This window comes from Acipenser ruthenus, chromosome 23 (assembly GCF_902713425.1).
Source record: "Acipenser ruthenus chromosome 23, fAciRut3.2 maternal haplotype, whole genome shotgun sequence".
In the NCBI taxonomy this organism is placed as follows: Eukaryota; Metazoa; Chordata; class Actinopteri; order Acipenseriformes; family Acipenseridae; genus Acipenser; species Acipenser ruthenus.
The window spans coordinates 1,764,188-1,785,647 of NC_081211.1; the positions used below are offsets into that span (position 1 = coordinate 1,764,188).

General features: G+C 39.6%; 2 protein-coding genes across 3 annotated transcripts; one reads left to right on the plus strand and one right to left on the minus strand.

The window, feature by feature from the left end:
- Nucleotides 1-109: 109 nt before the first annotated feature.
- On the plus strand, nt 110-7,111 carry LOC117414174 (protein archease). Its single transcript, XM_058997380.1, has 7 exons — nt 110-340; nt 1,170-1,194; nt 1,512-1,633; nt 2,867-2,949; nt 3,130-3,182; nt 3,503-3,539; nt 4,320-7,111. Exons 1-7 carry the CDS (start codon nt 259-261, stop codon nt 4,404-4,406), a joined length of 489 nt encoding a protein of 162 aa, XP_058853363.1. The 5' UTR covers nt 110-258; the 3' UTR covers nt 4,407-7,111.
- Nucleotides 5,901-14,465, minus strand: LOC117413373 (CD276 antigen-like). Of its 2 annotated transcripts, none has more exons than XM_058997379.1 (5): nt 14,350-14,465; nt 11,715-11,802; nt 9,403-9,753; nt 8,335-8,616; nt 5,901-8,090 (listed from the first exon to the last, which is right to left on the minus strand). In XM_058997379.1, the coding sequence occupies exons 2-5, from the start codon at nt 11,785-11,787 to the stop codon at nt 7,939-7,941; spliced, it is 858 nt and encodes a 285-aa protein (XP_058853362.1). In that variant the 5' UTR covers nt 11,788-11,802; nt 14,350-14,465; the 3' UTR covers nt 5,901-7,938. The 2 variants fall into 2 exon arrangements, with proteins under 2 accessions (XP_058853362.1, XP_058853361.1); XM_058997378.1 differs by lacking the exon at nt 14,350-14,465 and adding an exon at nt 12,024-12,476.
- Between the last annotated feature and the right edge of the window lie 6,995 nt (nt 14,466-21,460).

A 21,460-nucleotide genomic window follows, 5' to 3' on the forward strand; every position in this document is an offset into this window, starting at 1 on the left:
AAAAAGTATAATAACAAAAGCAATAACCCGGAGTGCATTGTGACAAAAACTTAAAAAGCCTGGGAAAATAAATAAATAAATAAATATATAAAATCTAGCTTGGTCACATGACATCAACTTTCTCATCGCTGAAGCCGGCAAGGGTGCCGACATCTTTAAACGACGTGAAAAATACACGCCAGGCGTGTCAAGGTATGACATGTTATCGCAATTGCATTCTGCATTAAGCACGGAAGTGAGAGACACACTATAAGAACCATGGATGACAGAGCGTTGGATCTCACGGAGCAGCAGAAGAAAACCAAGGCCAAGTACCCGGCTATCAATAAGAAATATGAATGTGAGTGAGGCTTTGCTTCTGCCGTGTACGTTTAGTTCGTTTAAGTTAGCGGCAGCAGTATGTAATGATCCTGTGTAAACATCACGGGTCTACAGTCTGAATCCATACGTTATATATACATTTTAAATGTACACATTACTTGTAAAACTATCTATGTCGTTGTTGCATTTCAGATAAACAACGTTCCAGATATTATGCTGCGAGTTGCTGTGTATCGCGTCAGTACACAGTAATTTATAAGTTTACACGCATTCCGTCGTTACGTTACGTTACGTATGCTGTACTGCAGGGTTTTGTACGTCACCTGAATTCGAATTCGAACACTGATGGAAGTACAGAGCCAGTATTTAATTATTGATTTTTGTTCTGATGCATTCAGATATCACCTGACCTATTTCTTTTTGGTCCGGGTAACACTGAAACAAAGTGTGTGAACTTGAGTTGGAGTCAAGTTGTTATTTTTGTCTGCCTGGTTTCCTTACTGATGAAAAGCAACATGATTCATTATGAGTAAGATGACAAACCAGAGGGTGATGCTGAGTCCTATTACAGTGACCCTGCTACATGCTGTACATCTTATTTTGGTACTTAATGGGTTAAATAATAAACATGTTTTCATAACGTTTTTCTTTCAAAACTGCACATTTGAGAAATATATGTAGCGAATGCATGAAGGTAAGATTTATTGAATTTTCTTTGCTGCAAGGTTTTATGATGTGAACTTAAAAAGCCATCAAACTCACCTGTGCCCTAAAGTGGATTCAAATCAAAGCCTCCTAAAAATAAGTTTTTGCATGCTAAAACCAGTAAACTTTTGCTTCTGTTTCAGACCTTGACCACACAGCAGACGTCCAGTAAGTTGTTTGTTGCTTGTTCTGTATACGGATTTCGCTTTGTTCTGTACAAGGAATTTGCCGTTACAAACACACTACAGTTCCAGAGAAATGTGTCATGAATCTTAATTTATTTTTAGGGTTATTTATTTATTGACTGCTGTCTCCAATCCTGAATACAGTTAAATCCTTATTGTAGTGCAGTTTTGTATATATACATAGTATTCATTTGGCAGTATTACAATTGCAGTTACATGTACTTTTCTTTGTGGATGTACAGCCAGGCTTTCTCATTCCTGTTTTGGCACGCTTGTTCATTTCAAGTCTTTCTATTCCAGGCTGCATTCATGGGGAGAAACGTTAGAGGAAGCGTTTGAACAGTGCGCCATGGCAATGTTCGGGTACATGACAGACACCGAAACCGTGGAACCCATCGACACGATCGAAGTGGAATCGGAAGGTAACCCTAAAAAGTTTAGTTTCCCCCCGAAATGATCGAAGATTACAATTCATTTAAATCATTTCGATAAGTTGTCCCACTGAACTGTTTGTAATGTGTTACCAAAACGAAATATTTGGTATCTGAAATCGCTTTATTTTCTACGTATCCTACATGCACTTAACTTCAAGAACAGCCAGGTTTACATTCCAGTTAGTTTACATTATCCGAGAGAAGGCCACTTGCAGTCTCTTTAAATTAGTCTTGTAATGAGTTGGATGATCACTAGATGGCTCCGTAGTTCAGTCTCTGCAACTTGTATCATTATTAAAAACAGTTACAGTAATACTGCAAATTGCAAACTTGAAAGAGTTTTAAAACATATAACAGTCAACCTCTGTATGTGTAATTCTGCAGAATAAATTGAATATAAAGCAGAAAGATAGCAGTCAAATACAGCTGGTAATTTACTTAAATGATGTTGCTATCTCAGACTGCAGTATTTTGAAGCCAGTGTTGCGTAGTTCAGTTGTTCCAGTATTGAGTTGCTCTCATTTTTCTTTGTATCTGGGAGCTTGACTGGAGTAGGCTGGGAACATCAGAGTTGAAAGGTGGTGTTGTGAAATGGTTTGAATGGAATGAGAGTGTAATGAAATGTAAGGGATGAGAAAGTCTGTCAAGTGCGAGAAATACACTCTCAACTTGATTCGAGGGAGCCACCGAACACATAGAAACACACATTAAACTGCAGTGGAAACAGGCCCAGGGGTGTACCGTTGAGCTCACACTGTGCAAACAGGCCCAGGGCTGTACCGTTGAGCTCACACTGTGCAAACAGGCCCAGGGCTGTACCGTTGAACTCACACTGTGCAAACAGGCCCAGGGCTGTACCGTTGAGCTCACACCATGCAAACAGGCCCAGGGCTGTACCGTTGAGCTCACACCATGCAAACAGGCACAGGGCTGTACCGTTGAGCTCACACTGTGCAAACTGGCCCAGGGGTGTACCGTTGAGCTCACACTGTGCAAACAGGCCTAGGGCTGTACCATTGAGCTCACACTGTGCAAACTGGCCCAGGGCTGTACCGTTGAGCTCACACTGTGCAAACAGGCCCAGGGCTGTACCGTTGAGCTCACACTGTGCAAACTGGCCCAGTGCTGTACCGTTGAGCTCACACCATGCAAACAGGCACAGGGCTGTACCGTTGAGCTCACACTAACCCTGGACTGGCTCCTCCTCCTCTTCTTTTTCAGGTGATGACATGATTTCCCTCCTTTATCACTTCCTGGATGACTGGTTGTATAAATTCAGTGCTGACCAGTTCTTTGTTCCCAGGGTAAGCACAGTGTAACAAGAACAGATAGTGGTGTTTCCTTGTGTTGTTTCACAGCTTAATCACAAAAACCAAACTGTCACAGTTATCAATGCAGAGATTTCCAGGGTAGCCCCAGGTATAGCTAGACGTGAAGGAGGTGATCCAGTGACACTTGCTAAATGCGTTGCAATGTCTTTCCAGGAAGTGAAAGTGCTGCACATAGACAGGATGCGCTTCAAAATCAGGTCCATAGGGTAAGTGATTTGTATTCATTTCCTGGAACAACTAGATCAGCTAAATACTGTGGATGCGTACTTAAATGCAAAGTATTAAAGGCAGTGCATTTCCAGAAATACTGTAGGAACACTAATAACACACACTTGTATGTTACCGTCTACCTGCAAACTTGAAACAAAACCAAAAAGAATTGTTCTGTAATGTATATCAGTCATTGAATCCTGTTTTGTTTAACACTACACAGCCTGTAATCTAGGTTCTCTGCATGGCTGCTTAATAAAAGGAAGGTGATGTAGCAATTTAAACAGTGTTACATGATTGTTTTGCTTTATTTCAGGTGGGGTGAGGAGTTTAATTTGACCAAACACCCACAGGTAGGTAAACCACGTAAATAACACACAGAACATGCATGTATTTACGTGCTTAAATACTTCCCTTGACACTGATGATAACTTGTTTTGAAGATTTGAAGCTAAGGACTCCTTAGGCATGCTATTCTGGTATGTGTTGAGGTTTTATCTAGCAAAAAACAAGGACACCCTTTTTTAATACTTTTTAATTGGACCAGCCTTAGTCAGTAAGCAACGGCTTGGCTCCTGTCTCCCTGATGCACTCCCTCAACTAGCAGACAATACCTCACCTTCAGCGGCAGACAAGCAGGGCTTTTGTTGTATTTTGGCTGTTTTTGTCCAAGGTTGAGAATTTGTCTTCCGTTCTCAGGGCTGATATCCCATTCAGATGCACCTGCTGCTTTGTATACTTTGGGAATGTTTATCAGGCCAAATGACGGCTTATAAATCTATGTTTTACTACAGCAATCTTCAACATGAATTCAGTTGTATTGTGCAGTGGTTCCCAGCCTTATTCTGAGATAAAGTTCTTTCCATGGTTGCTACAGTGACTAGACCGGGTGGGGCTGGCTCAGTTTGAAATCATTCATTAATCATCCCATCTAACCATGCCAGTGTGCTCATGTAATGGCTTGATTTCTGAGACCACATACATCAGCGAGTAGATGTGCTTATCTGTTTGAATGGTGGTGGTACAGTATTAAGATCAGTCACTGTTCAGGTTCATTAAATAGACCCTGGTTATGTTTAACATGTGCATTTGAAAACACTGCAGGTAAAAGACACTGTTTTGTTTCCTCGCAGGGAACTGAAGTAAAAGCCATCACTTATTCAGCGATGCAGATTCACGAAGAGAACAAGCCCCACGTTTTTGTCATTATTGATATCTGAAGAAAACATGGACTGTACAGCTGGCTTATGGAAAGACGTCGCTGAGTTTACTAAAGGACTGCTTGACCTTCACAGTGGTTCATTCAGACCCCGGGCACTGTGTTAATGGGAGAGATATCTTGAAAGGCTGCTGTAATTACAGACTTGCAATTCCTAGTACTCCGAGCTAACAAAATGATATATCTAAACTTGCATTGCCGTTGTCTTATTCACTTCTCGTTTTTGTTATCAAAGACACACACGTGAAGGTAAACTTGTCTTTTGATTTTTTTAAAATAAGATCTCAGTGATGCATTTCATCAGCGTCCCTGAATTCCACTTCAAGAGGTCACATGACGAACGCATGGACATTTAAATCACGTTAGTCATTAGAAAAGCTACGATTGGCAACTTGGTACTTATTTTTATAATGCAGCATTGAAATACATGTGTACCAAATGTGTCTTTTATACAGAAAAACGTGAGACCGACAAAGTGATGGCAATGCAAATTAGCTAAGGTTTACATGTGTTATTTTGTTTGTTTGATGTACTGGTAATGATGTGTGTGTGTGTGTTGTATTTTTTCTGTTGTGCAATTTTTTAATTTTTTTTTTAATTAGTATTTTAGCCAAGATTAAATCGTAAAGCATACAGTATAAAGCTTGCACTATTATTTAATTACCCTTTTCAAGAAAAGTCAATTGTCAGATATTAGCTTGCCTTGTCAATGGCAGCTATTTCAAAGGGCTGATGGGTGTGCAGGAATCGGATTCTGAAACAGCTGTTAGTGTGTATGGGTCACAAACACTAACTGAGGTACCTTATTTATTACAGTTCTGCAGAAAGAAATCAGATCAAGTAGATCTGATTGCAGCTTGTTTAAAAGACGGCTGTGATCTTTTTTTTTTTAACATGCCGTTTCTATGTTTTTGATGGTAATCATGTTTCAAATCATATTCAATTTATTATATTTCCAGCTGCTCGCTCAGACATGTTATATGATTTATATAATTGCAGAACAGAGCAAAAAATCTGTTCTAAAGATTCATGTGCTCCTCCCCCAGAATAAAACCTCTCGATTGAATGTTATTTGCAGATTGATTCCCTTATTCTGATTGTCTGCTATTCCAGTGCCATGTGGTCAGATGAGGACAACGAAATGATTGACCTCATTTCATTGCTTACAGAACAATGAGCCCTTTCATAACCCTACGATCCCTTGTGTGTGTGGTTTCTTACAAGTACAATGGATAAATCAAATCTGCTGAGATTTAAAACTGAGGTCCTATTGTAAGTGACTCTGCAGCAAAAGTAATGCAAGTTGAACGGACAGTTTGAAAGCATGGGCTTCTAAAAAGAAAGTTTCTCATTCCAGAAAAAATAAAAAAAATTCAATTTTATATTTGGATCTTTAAATGAGGAACATTAATGCAGGAGCGACGTGCACACACCGATGATGCTGGAATTTTCTGAAAGTCCCAATCTAAAAATAGAAAAAAACACATTCTCAGTGTTTAGTTTAGTTAGTTTATTCAGTATGTGCCCCCAGGGCCAACACAGGTACATCTCAGTAGAGAAGCACCAATACAAAGAAAGAGCTATGTAGACCATACAATAAAATAACAATACAATGACAATGGAAGTGCTGGACTACCTGTAAACAAGGCTTGCAAATAAAGTCTTCATTGTGTGCTGTACCAGATATCCTGTTTTAGAAAGAAGATACAGTAAATGCCTTATTTTTTTCCTGGTGTCCTGCCCTAATGCATCTATTCATGTACTATGTAGTTTGTGTAAAACTCCCAATGTAGCAGAGGCTTTGTTTAGTGCAGTTTTACTAGTTTTTCCTAGCTGCGCAACGTCTGGTTTCATAGGCCCGGATTAACATTAATCTTGAAGTGCTTTATATTACTTTGGGTAAACTGGTCCAGTGATCTGTCAGATAAACACAAGAGGTTTTTCAATAAAACAGTGTCCCAGACTTGGGTCTGGGAATGCTGGGATTTTAGCCATAGAGTATGAAAATATTCTTGTTTATTATGTGTAATACTGAGCAGAACACTTGGAAATAAACCAGGGAATTCAGTTTGAATTATGTATCTCTGTTTTTATAACTGCAGTAAATCGCAGCTTCTGAGTTAATGCTTGAATTTCATAACAACTGACCGCAGTGAAGGTTAACTCTTTCCGACATGAAATACTGAAAATAGCTGGGAAAAAAAACAGTTTTGGACATATAATAATAAACACATTTTCCATTGATTTATTTTTTTGTTCCATTGTTTTATATGGGGGGAAATTGCATCCTCAAGAGGTTATCAGGCATTTGCCTCTTCCATATGTCCCCATATAAAGAATAGAGAGAGAGTTTTTTGTTTTTTTTGTGTCTGTCCCTGTATGAGGTTGCCATGCATGACAGGGTTAAGAGTATATCAAGGTAAGGGCTTTCTTTTTTTTAACACATGTCAAATAAAAACTGTTTTAATTGAGCTTTATAAGTGTCAAAAAAGTGAGAGAACCCCTGAAGAAAGCTGTGCTGTAAACATAATTACATCAAAATGTTATCACTAATAAAGCAAATACAAAAATGGCAACAGGAAATGAGGCGGGCAGTCATTTTGCTGAAGCGGATTCATGTAAAGTAGACTGTATCTGTGGTGCAATACATGCAAGCTCTTTTATATTACTGCTGGTTAATGGGCTAAATACAGCCCGGAAGGGAGGGCTAGTTTCCTTAATCAGCATGGGAAAGTCTGGCTAAAAATAAATAAAGAAATACATGCCTTTGATAAAGAGCAATAAATTAACATTATACTGTTACCATTGGAAACTGAAACAAACAGTGTGCAAAAGTGGGAAGTAAGGTATTAGATTACATTACTGAAAAGAGGTCATAAATAACAACCGGATCATCCCCTGGTCATAAAAAAGCAGCTTCCTAAAGTTACTTCGTTTGGGCTCCTTTTGTCTCCCTACTGCAGAACGAAACACGTCTGACTTGGTGTCTGATCGTCTGGTCGCTCGTGAAAGGCAGCTCGTGTTTTATGGTCGGGGAAACTTTTAAAAGGTTCCAAAATATAGAATATATTGTAAAAATATCTTGCGGTATTTTAAATAGGCATATTTATATTGAAATATATTTATATGTGTTAGAGCAGGTAGCTACAAAGGTAATTTGCTGTTTTACGGTGTCTGTCATCACTGTGTCCCGGCAATTAGGATGTTGCTATGCAAACAAGCTGTTAAAGCTGTGGGTACACAGTACCCCTTTAAGGAAAAAGTAATCTTTGAAATACAAAAACACAGCAGTTTCAGGATCCAGGCCAGGAAACATTCTCTTGAGTTTCCTAATTCTTTCTGGGTTTCAGTCTTGCTGATATATAATACAGTCTTTGTTGATCTGTACTGCAGGGCCAGCTGCTAAGAATTCAGATGAATTTTTCTGCTGTTGATATACCCATATAGAAGAACAGTATATTCATGTGTGTTTAAATAACATATTATTAATCATAAGAGTATACTTAAAAAGTAAGGATGGTGAAGCAGTTCATTTAGCTATAAAGTCCCTGTCCCTCCGGTCTTTTTCTTCTCTGGTAGCAAAGCAAACCAGCCACTGAAAGAAGTGAAGCAGTAATCACGATGAGAACGATAGCCAATCTCTTCCCGAGACAATCACAATTATTTTCTGAATCGCCGTCGCCGTCTGCATATGAAACAAAACATCATTATTAATATTTCACACAATATAAATACAAAATCAGTGTCGTAATCTACCTTTCCGAGTTTAAACCTTTCATTTCAGATATATAGTTTTCTTACTGTTGAAAGGTGTATACGTTGTCAGCCTTATTAAAATAAGGGCCTTGATTCCATTGTAAATACATTTTAAAATGAACCCAGGAGTAAACTGTGAAGGAGTAAATCTCTCTCTCTCTCTCTCTCGTTACCTCGACTGAAGCTGACGAATCTGGTGATTGTCTGATTCAGCACGTCGTTCTGCAGTATGAAAGTGAAGTCGGTGTCTGAATTGAGATCCACCACAAGGAGGCTCTTGAGAGTGTACAGCCTGCTCCCGTTAGTCTGCTGGAGGGCTTCAGTACGGTGTGGGAGGTCCCTGCCCTGTGGGGTGAGCCACTGGACCTGTGCTTCAGGATAGCCCTCGCTCTCATACAGGAGAGAGGTGTTCCCAGAGTGCAGCTTGGCGCTGAAACGGGGCTCCTTGTAGTAAGCTGTAGAATGAGGAGCAATCCAGTAAATCAAAGAGTAAGCAGATTCAAGTTACATTTTCTTAGGTGCTTTGACTATGGATCTGCTCTTCAATTCTAGTTGGTTGCCGTAGATATATATGTAACCCAATCTAGATCAGCCAATGTGTATTTATATTATGTAATGGGCAGTGTTGTGTGATACACTGCTGTTACAGATTCTGTCCTGTCCCCTGTCTGTAAAGCCCTACTGTATTGTATTATATAATCCCAGAAAATCTTGGGTCTACGCCTGTCGGATTTGGAAGCTTTCCTTAATGTACAGTTGGCATTGGCGAGCTATTGAGCAGTGAACTGCATCTAATTTAAAAACAACAGCTCGTTCAACTCATACTTGTTTATCTGATTTTGAGTCTACAGTACAGTTAAGTTTAGCGAGAGACAGACCCTTTCGATCTGTGCTTGTCGCCTTTCCCGTTTTACTTGATAAAATACAGCAGGTTACTATATAGTTACGTTTATAATAACACTTATTTTCTATCAACCACTGTGCAAATAAGTGACTTTTAAACCCCCTTACTTGATAGTACTGCACTTTTTTTGGTTGGTACTGCATATGCTTTTTCACACACTGTCTCACTGGGCATGGGTCCCTGAGAATGACCTGTCTACTCAGGGGGGTTGTGAGTTTAGACTGCCTTGGGTTTGTTAATGAAAACTGCTATGTCTTTGCAGAGGACGTACAGGAGGGCGTTTCCTTATAAAAGTCAGCAGCGTTTATTTTTGGCAGACCTCTGAATAAACAGATACCTGCAAATGCTAAATGCAAAACGTCTTTCCCTGTTCCTTCCAGGTTGCTGACGGAGCACAGATAATCCCCTGCGTCCTGGGGCCCGACCCGGTCGAGACGCAGTGATGCGTTTCCCTTCAGTAACTGGGGCAGGTAAAGGCTGGTCCTGTTTCGGTAGCGCTGGCTCTGACTGTCGGCCTGATCCGAACCGTAGTAGAAGCTGTGCACCACCTCGTTGTCCTCACGCTGCCATGTTATCACCAGCTGATTCAGAGGGGAGTTGCCACTCGTGGGGTAACTGCATTCCAGAAACGCAGGCTCGCCATAGACAGCTATGTTGTGCTTTCTGGGGGCCTTGACCTCAAAGGCATCTGTAAAGAATTAGACAAATCTACTAAGCATAGAAAAGGGCAGAAAGATGCAGAATCCATTGGCCTTCTCTTTATAAGCTTGAGTTCTGTTCGTCAGCTCCCCCTATCATTGTGCAACTGTTTTTTTCTTGTACATTTGTGCTATTCTGCAGTAAAATGTGTTCAAAGCATAGCCAAGTGTAGCAAGGCATAGCAAAAGCACATTGACAAAGCACAGACAAGCATGGAGAATCACTATAAACTATGGTAAAGCAAAAAAACATTTAAATTACAATCAATGCACTGTAAAATTGTGGGTGGGGGAGCATGGACTTTAATAACATTATCACTGGCCCCTCTTTTATTGAGAATCTTTTAAATAGTTTTGAAAACATTTTCCTTGCTGTTTTATGGTACCTGGTATCTTTCGGTGTCTCCATGTTTTGGAACTCCAATACTGTCATTGTAATTTTTCTCTCAATCAGCCTTCATCTGGCTTTTAAACTTTCTTTGAGCTTGCCTGGAAAATCCTAAATCCCAGGATCTCCTCACTGTATCATGTGACAATAGGCCCTATAGTGCACTGTGCTGTAATGATCACGCACAACTTCTTAAAAAACATATGAATCACACTTCCTGTAATGACACCCTCTGTCTAGATATCTTGTGGGAGGCCTGTTCAGTCACAGCAATTCTGCAGACAGGCACAAAGCCAGGCAAAGGCAGATTCAGATAGAAATGATCTGCACTTTTGTAGCAAGGGGTATATAATGTTGCACTATGAAAAACAAGCAAATATACAAAACATTTTCAACAGAAGAAGAGTGTTGGGCAGCGATGATGCTAATGCTACACTGAAGCTGCACTACTTGTTTTAAAAGGTTAGGTATGTGGTAGTCCCTCTCATTACAACCCTGTAATCACATGGGAGGGGTGGAGAGGACTACAGACCTATACATGCAAACTCTGTAATTAAAGTCTATTTAAGTTGCTTACATGCCACTCTATATTATTTACACTTGGTTTATAATCCGAGGCCTTTGGTTCCTGGAAGTCATAAACAGAGATATATCTTATTTTTGTGTGACACAGTGGATTAAACAGATTTCTGTGTACTAAACAGGTTGATTAAGTTTCTGTCATTGCTGGGTGCATGGTTAATAAACCCATTTTTGGCATTGAAAACCAATGCGCAAACAAGAATGGCATTCAGCTGAATTTTTGGCATTGAAAACCAATGCGCAAACAAGAATGGCATTCAGATGAATTCCTAATTCATTCCTGCCCAGTCAAAGGGAGTCATTATGTAGGCGTATCAAATAATCTGCTCTTTGTTAACACGATGGTAGGTTCACTTCAGAGCAAAACCGGGACGGGACAACACCTGGAAAAATGTAATTATGTTACGAGTATAATTGAGCTTAACTATGTTCTCAAAATAACCTAACGCTACAGTAACAACTGGCGCATTCGCGTTTCCGATCCATTTGCCACCTGGACCGACTTGACAGCCAGTTGACATCGGTCTTTAACCTGCATCAGATCGAGATGAATCCAGTTCCAATATGGACTTCGCCAGTCTCAGTTAGGAGTCGGATGGCAGAACAATGGGATAACTGGAGGCTGGTGGTGAAACCACGATGCGGAGCATTCGATTATACGCGTAAACTGTACAGCTCAATTGTTATTGTGTGGGATAATCTTAACAACTGTTATTGAAATAGAGTTGGGCTCAAGTGACCACCACCAAACCCCTCAACAATGTTCATATATCGAACACATACAATGGTGGATTGCAGGATTCCTGTGCAAATATAAAAACGTCACCTGCTTCTTCAAAACACGCAATAACATGTTGTACTGGGTAGTAGATTTTATAAAGCTATCTAAGAGAAATTATGTCATCGGCATTCACTCCGCGATTAAGAATAAAGTAAAGAACCTTAATGATGTAAGGATAATTATTTAAAAAAAAGTCTTACCTGCCGTGAAAACGCTCAAGAAAAGCAGACTATTGAGAATCACAGCCATGCCGCATGAGATGTAGAGTAACATTCTTCTCTACCGGAACTGCCAAAGACAAAGAAGGAATGAATGAAAAGTCACCGCCTTTGTTTTTTGTTAAAAGCGATTTTGGAAAGACTGTTCCTTTTTAACTTCTAACATATGAGAGCGCACAAAAAAAGGAAATATTAAACCAGAAAAAACAAATGAAATAATATTTTCAAAACTACCTCGACAATGCTTAATTTAGACATGCTAAAAGAAACGTAATAAATCAAATGACATACTTTTCGATACAAGTCGTTTTCAGTGTCTACAATCAGTCGTTTAAAACCTGACGTCAATAAAATACCGTAGGAAAATGAAAAGAAAATAAATCTTGGCAAAAAACGACCCTGTTATAAAACACGAAACTGGCTAAAGAAGTTTAGGTAGTCTCTTCCATGCAGTTCTTCCTTCAAAAGGATTCCGTTCTTGTTATATCACTTATGATTCACTACCTCAGCCTATTTGACTCATTCTTCGTGTAACTGACTCAGTAAATTACTAAGTTGTACTCGGGCTGGTGAGACGTTGTTGCAGTACGTTTGTTTACATGACAACGTTTTCCGAAAACTAATGATTTTCTAAAAACGTCACTTTTCTGTGTTTACATGATTAACGATAGAAAGTCTAATTAGAATTCAACTGTATACATGGATTGAAGTTTTCTGAAAACGCAGAATATTTTCTCATGCAAAGTATAGTACCCCAAGTACGATTTGAACAGACCGGACATTTTTTCTGCGATAGAACGGAGACCAATCCAATAACAAGTGCTTTATCTAAGTGTCAGGTCTTAAATTCAAAGATTATCTTTTCAGAGTCCCCACAATGTGCAGTCAGCCTTCAACAGCTCATCCTGTTCTATATTATTACCAGTTTCTTTTGCAGACATTATTTTAAATTATCACGTCATTTTAAAGCTGGAAAACATGTGCTGCTTCAGTATGGGCTATTAACAAAATACATGCGGACAAATATGACTTTATCCCTAACTTAATATTATTATTATTTATTTCTTAGCAGACGCCCTTATCCAGGGTGACTTACAGTCGTAAACAAAAATATATTTCAAGACTCATAGTACAAGTATTAATACAATTAAGAGCAAGATAAAATACAATGACTTCGATTCTAGCAAGTACAAGTATATGACAAAATACGATTCAACGGAGCAAATGGATCCATGCAGACTGACTACAGATTATTATTATTTTCTCTGTTTTCTAAAACCACGTGCAGGAATGAAGGTCAGAGTTTGCACACGTGCAGTACGCGATCAGAATAAGTTTTCTGAAAAGTGTGTTTACATGATATACATTTGGTTCGTTTTTGGAATTGAATCGGACATTTCTAGGTGGTTTTCCAAAAACTGACCTAAGGAATATTCCGATCCATTTAACGAAAATTGTGTTTACATGACTTCTGATATCGGAATTAGTTTTGGGAAAACTTAGTTTTCCGAAAAATATCATAATTATGCTCATGTAAACGCATTTGACTGTGCAGCTGATGCAGAGTACACACACCCCAGTAAGTGGCCTTGGATAAAGGCATCTGCTAAATAATCTAATAGTAATTTGTTTTAGTCACATGAGCATGAGAATTCCGATATTTTTCGGAAAGTTAAGTTTTCTGAAAACTAATTCCGATATCAAAAGTCATGTGAACACGATTTTCTGAAAATGTATCGGAATATTCCGAAAGTCAGTTTTCGGAAAACAGCACCTAGACATTTCCAATTAAATACCGAAAACTAACAAAATGTATATCATGTAAACACACTTTTCGGAAAACTTATTCTGATCGCGTACTGCACGTGTGCAAACTTTGACCTTCATTCCTGCACGTGGTTTTAGAAAACAGAGAAAATAATAATAATCTGTAGTCAGTCTGCACGCATTCATTTGACTAGTTATGGATAAAGTAATATATTTGTTAAAGTCCGTATGTATTTGTTAATAGTCCATACTGAAGCAGCACATGTTTTCCAGCTTTAATTAAAATGAGGTGATAATTTAAAATAATGTCTGCAAAAGAAACTGGTAATATAGAACAGGATGAGCTGTTGGAAAGGCTGATTGCACATTGTGGGGACTCTGAATAGAGGTATAGGATAGTAATCTTTGAATTTAAGACCTGACACTTTGATAAAGCACTTGAGTTATTGGATTGGTCTCTGTTCTATTGCAGAAATGTCCGGTCTGTTCAAATCGTGCTATAGGCTACTGCGTACTTTGCATGCCAAAATATCCTGCGTTAGAATTCAATCCGTAAGCTGAATTCTAATTAGATTTTCTATCGTTAATCATGTAAACACAGAAAAGTGACGTTTTAAGAAAAACAGTTTTCGGGAAACATTAGTTTTCGGGAAACGCTTTGTCATGTAAACGTACTTGTTTTACAAACCCTTTGTTTATTTTCCGCACTGAACGGGGGCTGACGAGTGCCTATTCAAACGCCCATTCATTAAATCCTAACCCAAAAAACGCTGTTTTTACCAACAACATCGTTCAGAAATGTTAAATTGGCAAAGCGATGTGTCCTCGGTTTAAAGAAATAACGACGTACAGCTTTCTTACTGGTCAGAAGTGTTCCATCCAAACGCTTAGGGCTGAGGCAGGCTCATTTGTTTCGTAGGTGGTCGCTCAGAAGAGCATCCATGGCTTAAAGCATGCTGCAAATGAAATATGTAAATATTACTGCAAGTGCTAGGTGTCAAGGTGTCAAAGTAAAAGCTTGCAATATAGTCAACATGTACAACATATGCAATACAATCAACATGTGCACTGGCAGGTTGCATGGCCGTTGTGAAAGGGTTAATGAGAAGTTGCCTCCAGGGACAGAAAAAGCTGTAACTTGCACCTTTCGTAGCAATAAAGTATTCAACCAAGAAGTCTTATCAAACGCAGGCAATTTACAAACCGACTTCAAACTGCCATAGGAAACCAATGTACCACTAGAGGTCACTGTTGGCTAACAGAAAAACAACAGCATACACAGGCTCTGAAATTGCAAAACTGAAAGATACAGGCCTGTTGCTGTGCAAAAGACCCGGCCCACCTTCGAGTCGCAATACAACAACAAAACATCTTTAAAATATATATTTATTTATGAATGGAAATATGGACTCAGGATGTTGAATTTGGCCCTTACACAGCACATGATGCAAATATATTAAAATATCTTACTTTAAATGTGATTAAAAGTGCTCTGAAAACATATTACCTGAGCAGAATTTAATCTTGAATTTGAAAATATGTATGTATGCATTTTATTTTAAATAAGGATTCCCAATAGATTTCACCGAATAAGGGTAGACATGATGAATAACTTCATTTTGAACATTAGGAGCAGTTCACATTAAGCAGGTTATTTTTGCACATATTGGTGTTTGATTACAGGTGAATGTTATTATGCGGTCCACCCCTCAATGTCCCCCTTATTAAGTGCCCCCCCCCCCCCCCCCCCGGATAAAACTTTGGAAACCCCTGGTTTAGATCAACCACTGCAGGTCTTTAAAACAGCAACCAGAGTAAATGCATGTTAAGTGCATTACCACCTCCACCCTCTAGAGGCCAGTCCTGTGCCAATTCTCAACCGCTTCTTTTCTTTGTGAATGTGGTGCTCATGAGATATGATGGGCGATGGCAGCAGCTACAGTCAGACAAAACGCTGGAAGACACATGAGGACTTCTCCTTGCATCTCAATCCTGTCCTGAACTCCCCTTTGCCAGGGGAAGTTTTGCTTTGTAATTAAGCATGTTGTTGCATTGTAACTACACAACCATGTGTGCAATCACTGTGTTATTACAGTTTAGTTATGGACAGAATGCATTCTTCTCAACATGAACTTTTAACAAACTGGTATTAGGTAGCTTTGCAACTGAAGCGTAATGCTTGCAATTAATTGTTCTAGACAAGCTTAACCATTCCACATGACAACTGCAGAGCTACTGCATTGACCTTTCCATTTGGTGCCGTTTATCTCAAATAACACACTGTGTGAAAAATGGGCCGGGGTCATTCCTAATTATTTATCAGTCCTCTGAGAGCCACAAGCTCAAGTGTTAGAGACATAAAAGAACCCCCATACTGTATTTGTTCTTCAATAGGAAAGTAAACGTCGGTCAGGTGCTTACACACGCATGGTATTGACTTGTGTGCGGTTCTCTGAGTTAATCCCAAGTATGAAACATTTGCAACAAACAAGCAACAGAACCAGTCATTGAATAATTGACCTGTTAATACGCTTGGCCTTGCCAGCACTGTGCGGAGATCTCAAAATGAAAGCCAAGGGCAATTATCACGCAAGTAATGACTGCTGCTGGGGTTATTAATGCTAGCATGAACCGAAAAACTGTGTTTAAAAACAACTTTTTATTTCACTGGATTGCACATACTGTTAGTGAGAGCCATTCTTTAAAGAATAATGGAAGTTTGCTAACAACTCTCTTGGAACTGTGTAAAGCACAGGTGAATCACAAATCCATACTGTATGGTAAAGCTGAAAAATCAATTGCACAAGCATGGGAAATCCACTGTGAAATGCGACATTGTCATGCAAAATGATTGCAGTAAAATTGCATATAGTAAATGCTAAGTGTTATTTTTAAATCCTAGTAGGTGGTTAATAGCTCTAGAAGTAGCTTGCAAACCATGCATGAACTAACCATTAGCTTTCCTAGAATTCAATAGAAAATGATATGCATTTACAAACAGGGCTGTGTGTCTCATAAAACCGGAGGGTTGGGAAAATAATAATTAGCAGTATTAAGACTGCTCTTACAAATGAAGTTGAATTTGAAAGAATGAGTTGAGGATTTCTTCAGTTCTTCAGTTCAGTCAGGAATAATGTTGCCTATTATTTCATACAGAGGGACTCACATTGAAATTACTGGTGACTATTACAGAATGCTACCAGATAATAAACCTCAGAGGTTTTCCCATTCTTCAAGGTGACATCAAAACTCAAGCACTGCCATACAGAGCCTCTAAGGTAACAACTGGGAAAGTATATTAAATAATTTATAGCTTCCCAGATCACTTTAGTGTGGCCCATATTAGTGTGACCCTTTGACCTAGACCACACCCTCCCCCCCATTTGAAAATTGTGACCTCAGGTGACCATGTCATCTTAGGGAGGAGGGTGGATCTGATTGTCATTCTTCCTGTTTACTATGAATCAACCTTGTGCAAATGTGTGACCAAATGTGAGTCTCTACCCGACGTGTGAAATCTTTAAGACAGCAGAGGCTCATCCGTCAAGCTCTGCAGCGCTGTGATCAGATTCATTAATCGCTGTATCAGGTTTCACGCAGGACTCTGGCCTTTCAGCGCTTTGAAGAGGAGTTCCTGATTTATTAAAAAATAAAAGCGTTGAACCTTTTCATGCATGAGATCTTGATAGCTCCCTTAAAGCAGAAAGAGGCGAACTGTGATGCACAGATAAGATGCACACTCTTTCCTTGCCGATCACTGGACGTAGCGAAAGACAAATGAGATAGCTATTCGAGTGACGATTTGATCTGGTAGTGGCGGCTCCTAAAATATGCTTGATGTTTAAATGATTTGATCTAAGGTTAAAGTGAGTTCCCTGTCTGAACCACCGCTTTGCTTAATGAGTGGCAGCATGTAAAAAGGTTAGTTTCAAGTGCATACAAAAATGAAAGAAATTGGTTAATAGCATTGCCTTATAATAAAATACCTATCCACATCTGCATCCACTGTTTAATTAATGTGCCATGCTAGACCTTTGACATGAGTTTGTCTTCAGTTTTCTTGTAGTTTTTGTCTGATTGTAACACTTTTAAAAACAGTCAATAAAATGGAGATAAAGTGAGCTTTGGTATCATTAGTCTCTGCGGTACATCATTAATTCCTGAAAAAAAAAGTCCTGCACATTAACATCTCATTATCAGCCTCGCTCAAGCACAAAGAGAAGAGTGATCGGACTAGCTGTCAATTCTTGCTGTTTGAAAAATTAATTTCATACTTTCTTTTTTCCACTCTCTGAATTTCATCACGTGGAAAATGAACGTTTTAAAGTTCAGTGTTTTTTTTAGTTTTGCAACATTTTGTAAAAAAAAGTTGTATCCCTTTAAATAATGGTGAAGATTATGACCATCGAACAGAAAGCACTGTAATGCTGTCTGCTATGGTGTCTGTCTGCCCAGCACATTGCTTAGCTAGGAGCCCACACTTCCACTGACTAATCCTGATCATAAACCTAGGCTGGCTGCAAGCTGTGAGCAGTAAATGAGACAGCGGTGTATACGAACTGGGATATAGAGAGATCCTGGATTCCAATCTCAGCTCGGACGCGTGACCCCACAGGCAAAGCCATTCATCTTGCTGTGCTTCAGTCCCACCCAGCTGCGATCCTGGGTGCAAGCCAGACCTCATACTGCTGTACACGTGGCTGTAGATGAAGGGAGCGGGGGGGGGGGGGGGGGGGGGTTGTTTGTTTGAGGGTCAGTGACTTTTTTATTGCGCACAAATTCTATTTGTCCCTTGAAGAAATCAATTCTTTCATCAGTTGCGATGGAACTGCTTCTATTGATTTCTTTTAAGAGCAGAACGGCGACAAATGGTAAAAATGGTACACGGCCCATTTTTCTTTCTTATTTCACACAAAGCAACATGGGGTGCTGCCGTGATTGATTAGGCCTCATATTCCCCATTTATCTACCGGTTGCCATGGCTACCAGCCCAGTACTTCCAGAACTCCCATAGGGGACAATTATCCTTTCTCTGAAACTGTCCTAGCACCAGACTAACGACTACCTTTCTGGGGCCTTAAAATAGCTGGTAGCCTTTTTACTGAGGAGATGGCAACTGCCTTTTAATGGCTTTCTTTAATGGACCGCCTAAGTGAATTCCTTTAAGTGTCATAGTTATATTACACTGGAGACCGCTCTGAAGTGGGCTGCATTGTACTGACCTACAGCAGCCAGTGCTATAGGAGCAATGCTTACATAAGCACAATAAGCTTAAAAACTGCTGATTCGGAGAGGAGCTCCACAAACATCCAGGCTTCCAGGAGCCTCAACGCATCGAACGAATCCCCAACCTGAATCACAATCCTACCCCAGCCTTTTAAACTTAAACCGAAAGTCATTATCAGATTGCCAATTTGCTATTCGTTCCCCCAGCTGAACATTTAGTACTGGAATGAATGGGCAACCTGCAATGAATACAAGATCTAACTTATCGAATTCAATGCATTGTGTTTACCAGATCAATGCACTTCAGATTTCAGGTGACAACAACTGGGCTGAGAAACGGCAGATAATTCAATATTATAAAACTTTACGGTTCAGATAACTCCAGACGGCAATAAACCACAAATAAATATTGACCACCTTTGTTTTCTCTTCTTAGTGACGATAGCCAGTAGTGTGAAACTTGCAAATGAAGAGCTTTGATTTATCAGTATGTAACGCTCTGTGCCATACCTACACCCTATTGACAGTGTTATGACAGGTGTTCCTATTTTTTTGTCCAACCCCTGTAACTTATAGATATCTAATAATACATGGCCATGTGGGAGGTTGTATTTTATTTGATTGCTCAAAAAGAGAGGGGTATGACTGTTAGCAAGGTAGCTGTCCCATTCCTCCCTCCTGCAATCACTGTTCTTCAATGACACGCCCAATATCCTCGCTTAGATTCTGTGCAAAATCCTCTGCGGTTGCTCACAGGGAACTGGGAAGGGAAAAATAATTTCGGAACTGTCATTCAGTAACACTGTGTCCTATTCATAAAAATACACAACCCTCGGGACGTTTCAATTCACTATGCATTGTAATGGATCTCTGGTGGCTGACAATAATACAGACAATCGCAGGATAAGTAAAGATAGGTGATTAATGCCATCCAGTGCTGCAGAATGCTCTAATATAAACAGCAGGGGCTTACCACAAAACAAACTGATTGACAAAGATTTCCCGAGGTAATGTTTGCATACTTTTATAACTCATTTTGTACCGCTGTGTAATCCCTTGCACTATACAGTACTATAGAGGCTACAGAAGAAGGTGCTATGGTATGTTTACGCCTGTAAAAGGCTTGATCGTTGTTAGATGCCCCTTAGATTCCTGGTCTTGACTTGTATGCATGGGGCAGCAGTGTGGAGTAGTGGTTAGGGCTCTGGACTCTTGACCAGAGGGTCGTGGGTTCAATCCCACATAGGGGACACTGCTGCTGTACCCTTGAGCAAGGTACTTTACCTAGATTGCTCCAGTAAAAACCCAACTGTATAAATGGGTAATTGTATGTAAAAATAATGTGATATCTTGTAATAATTGTAAGTCGCCCTGGATAAGGGCGTCTGCTAATAAATAAATAATAATAATAATAATAATAATAATGGTCTAGTTCAGCGTTAGCACTGTTATAATGACTCCAAACTGCAGGTGATTCAACAGGGGCCTCTGGCATTATTTTCAGTCTTCGCCAAGCGGCAAGCCATGGCAGCTGAAAGACATTTCAATTGCTGTAACCCGTTTGTCATTTCCAAAGGCTAATTTAGCATTTACAATGTAGCTCGAGACTTATTCCTCACGGTGCGTTCTTCTTTGTATTATTTGATTAGATGTAATGCATGCTTTAATGCCCTTTCCCTGACGTGCAAGGAGAAGGACAATTCACTCCCCTTGACACACACACTGACCTCCTCTCAGCGAGATCGGTGTCTGGAGAGGATATAATACATTGTAATCAGCCCGGGCCGGCGAGCTATCTGCATACACTTCAGCTGTGTGTTCGACACCTTCTGATTATCAGTATTCAGCATCACACCACGAGAAACCTTCCAGGCTGCAGAGGATGCAAATATAAGAAGCCCTATGAATTGGCACTTTTATTTTGCAATTTTATTTGGCTGCTTCTGGCTGCAACCCACTGGAGCTCCTTCTTAAGCCCCATCCTCTACAAGACTTAACAGACAGGCCAGTTGCCACCTTTTTTTACACACTAAATTGAATGGTTAATGAATTGGACCTCCAATCGTGGCTCACAGTTTTCTCCATTCTATCCACATTCTGGCAAAGGAAATGTAAGTATTTTAAATCAAGGCTCTAACTCAACCCTTTGCTGGGTCCAGTTAATTTACACAAAAAAAAAAAACTCACACTATTAAACAAATATGAAGATACAAGATAAAGATAATACTGTTGTTGATGTAGCTGGTGAGATATTACACATAACCAGTACAAAATAGACTAACACAAAATAAACCACAAAAATAAACACTATTTACCAGTGAGGGATTTTCATCCTGTCAGAGCCAGTTTAAATTAAGTTTGGTTAATGCTCTGTTATCTAGTGTAGACCATCCCCACACATGTTATAAAATACACCTGTGACAGGTGGAGCCTGGGAGTGAGTTGTTATTTACTTGTCCTAGGTATATACGACAAAGCCCTCAAAATTAATGGAGTAGCGATTTCCAATGGGACCAATTTAACAATGACTAGTGCTGCCGCTGTTAAACCAGTCATTATAAAAGCAGAAGGCCAAGAGTCAGCAGAAGTAATTAAACATTACACTATTAGACTCCTGCCGCGGTTTCAATCAGCAGTCAGAGAGGGTGTGCTGTTCGCGTCTTGATTAAGTCTTCCAAACGACCTTGTGGGGTGAACTGTATTGAGGACAACAGGACAGGAAGCCGATTTCCTCT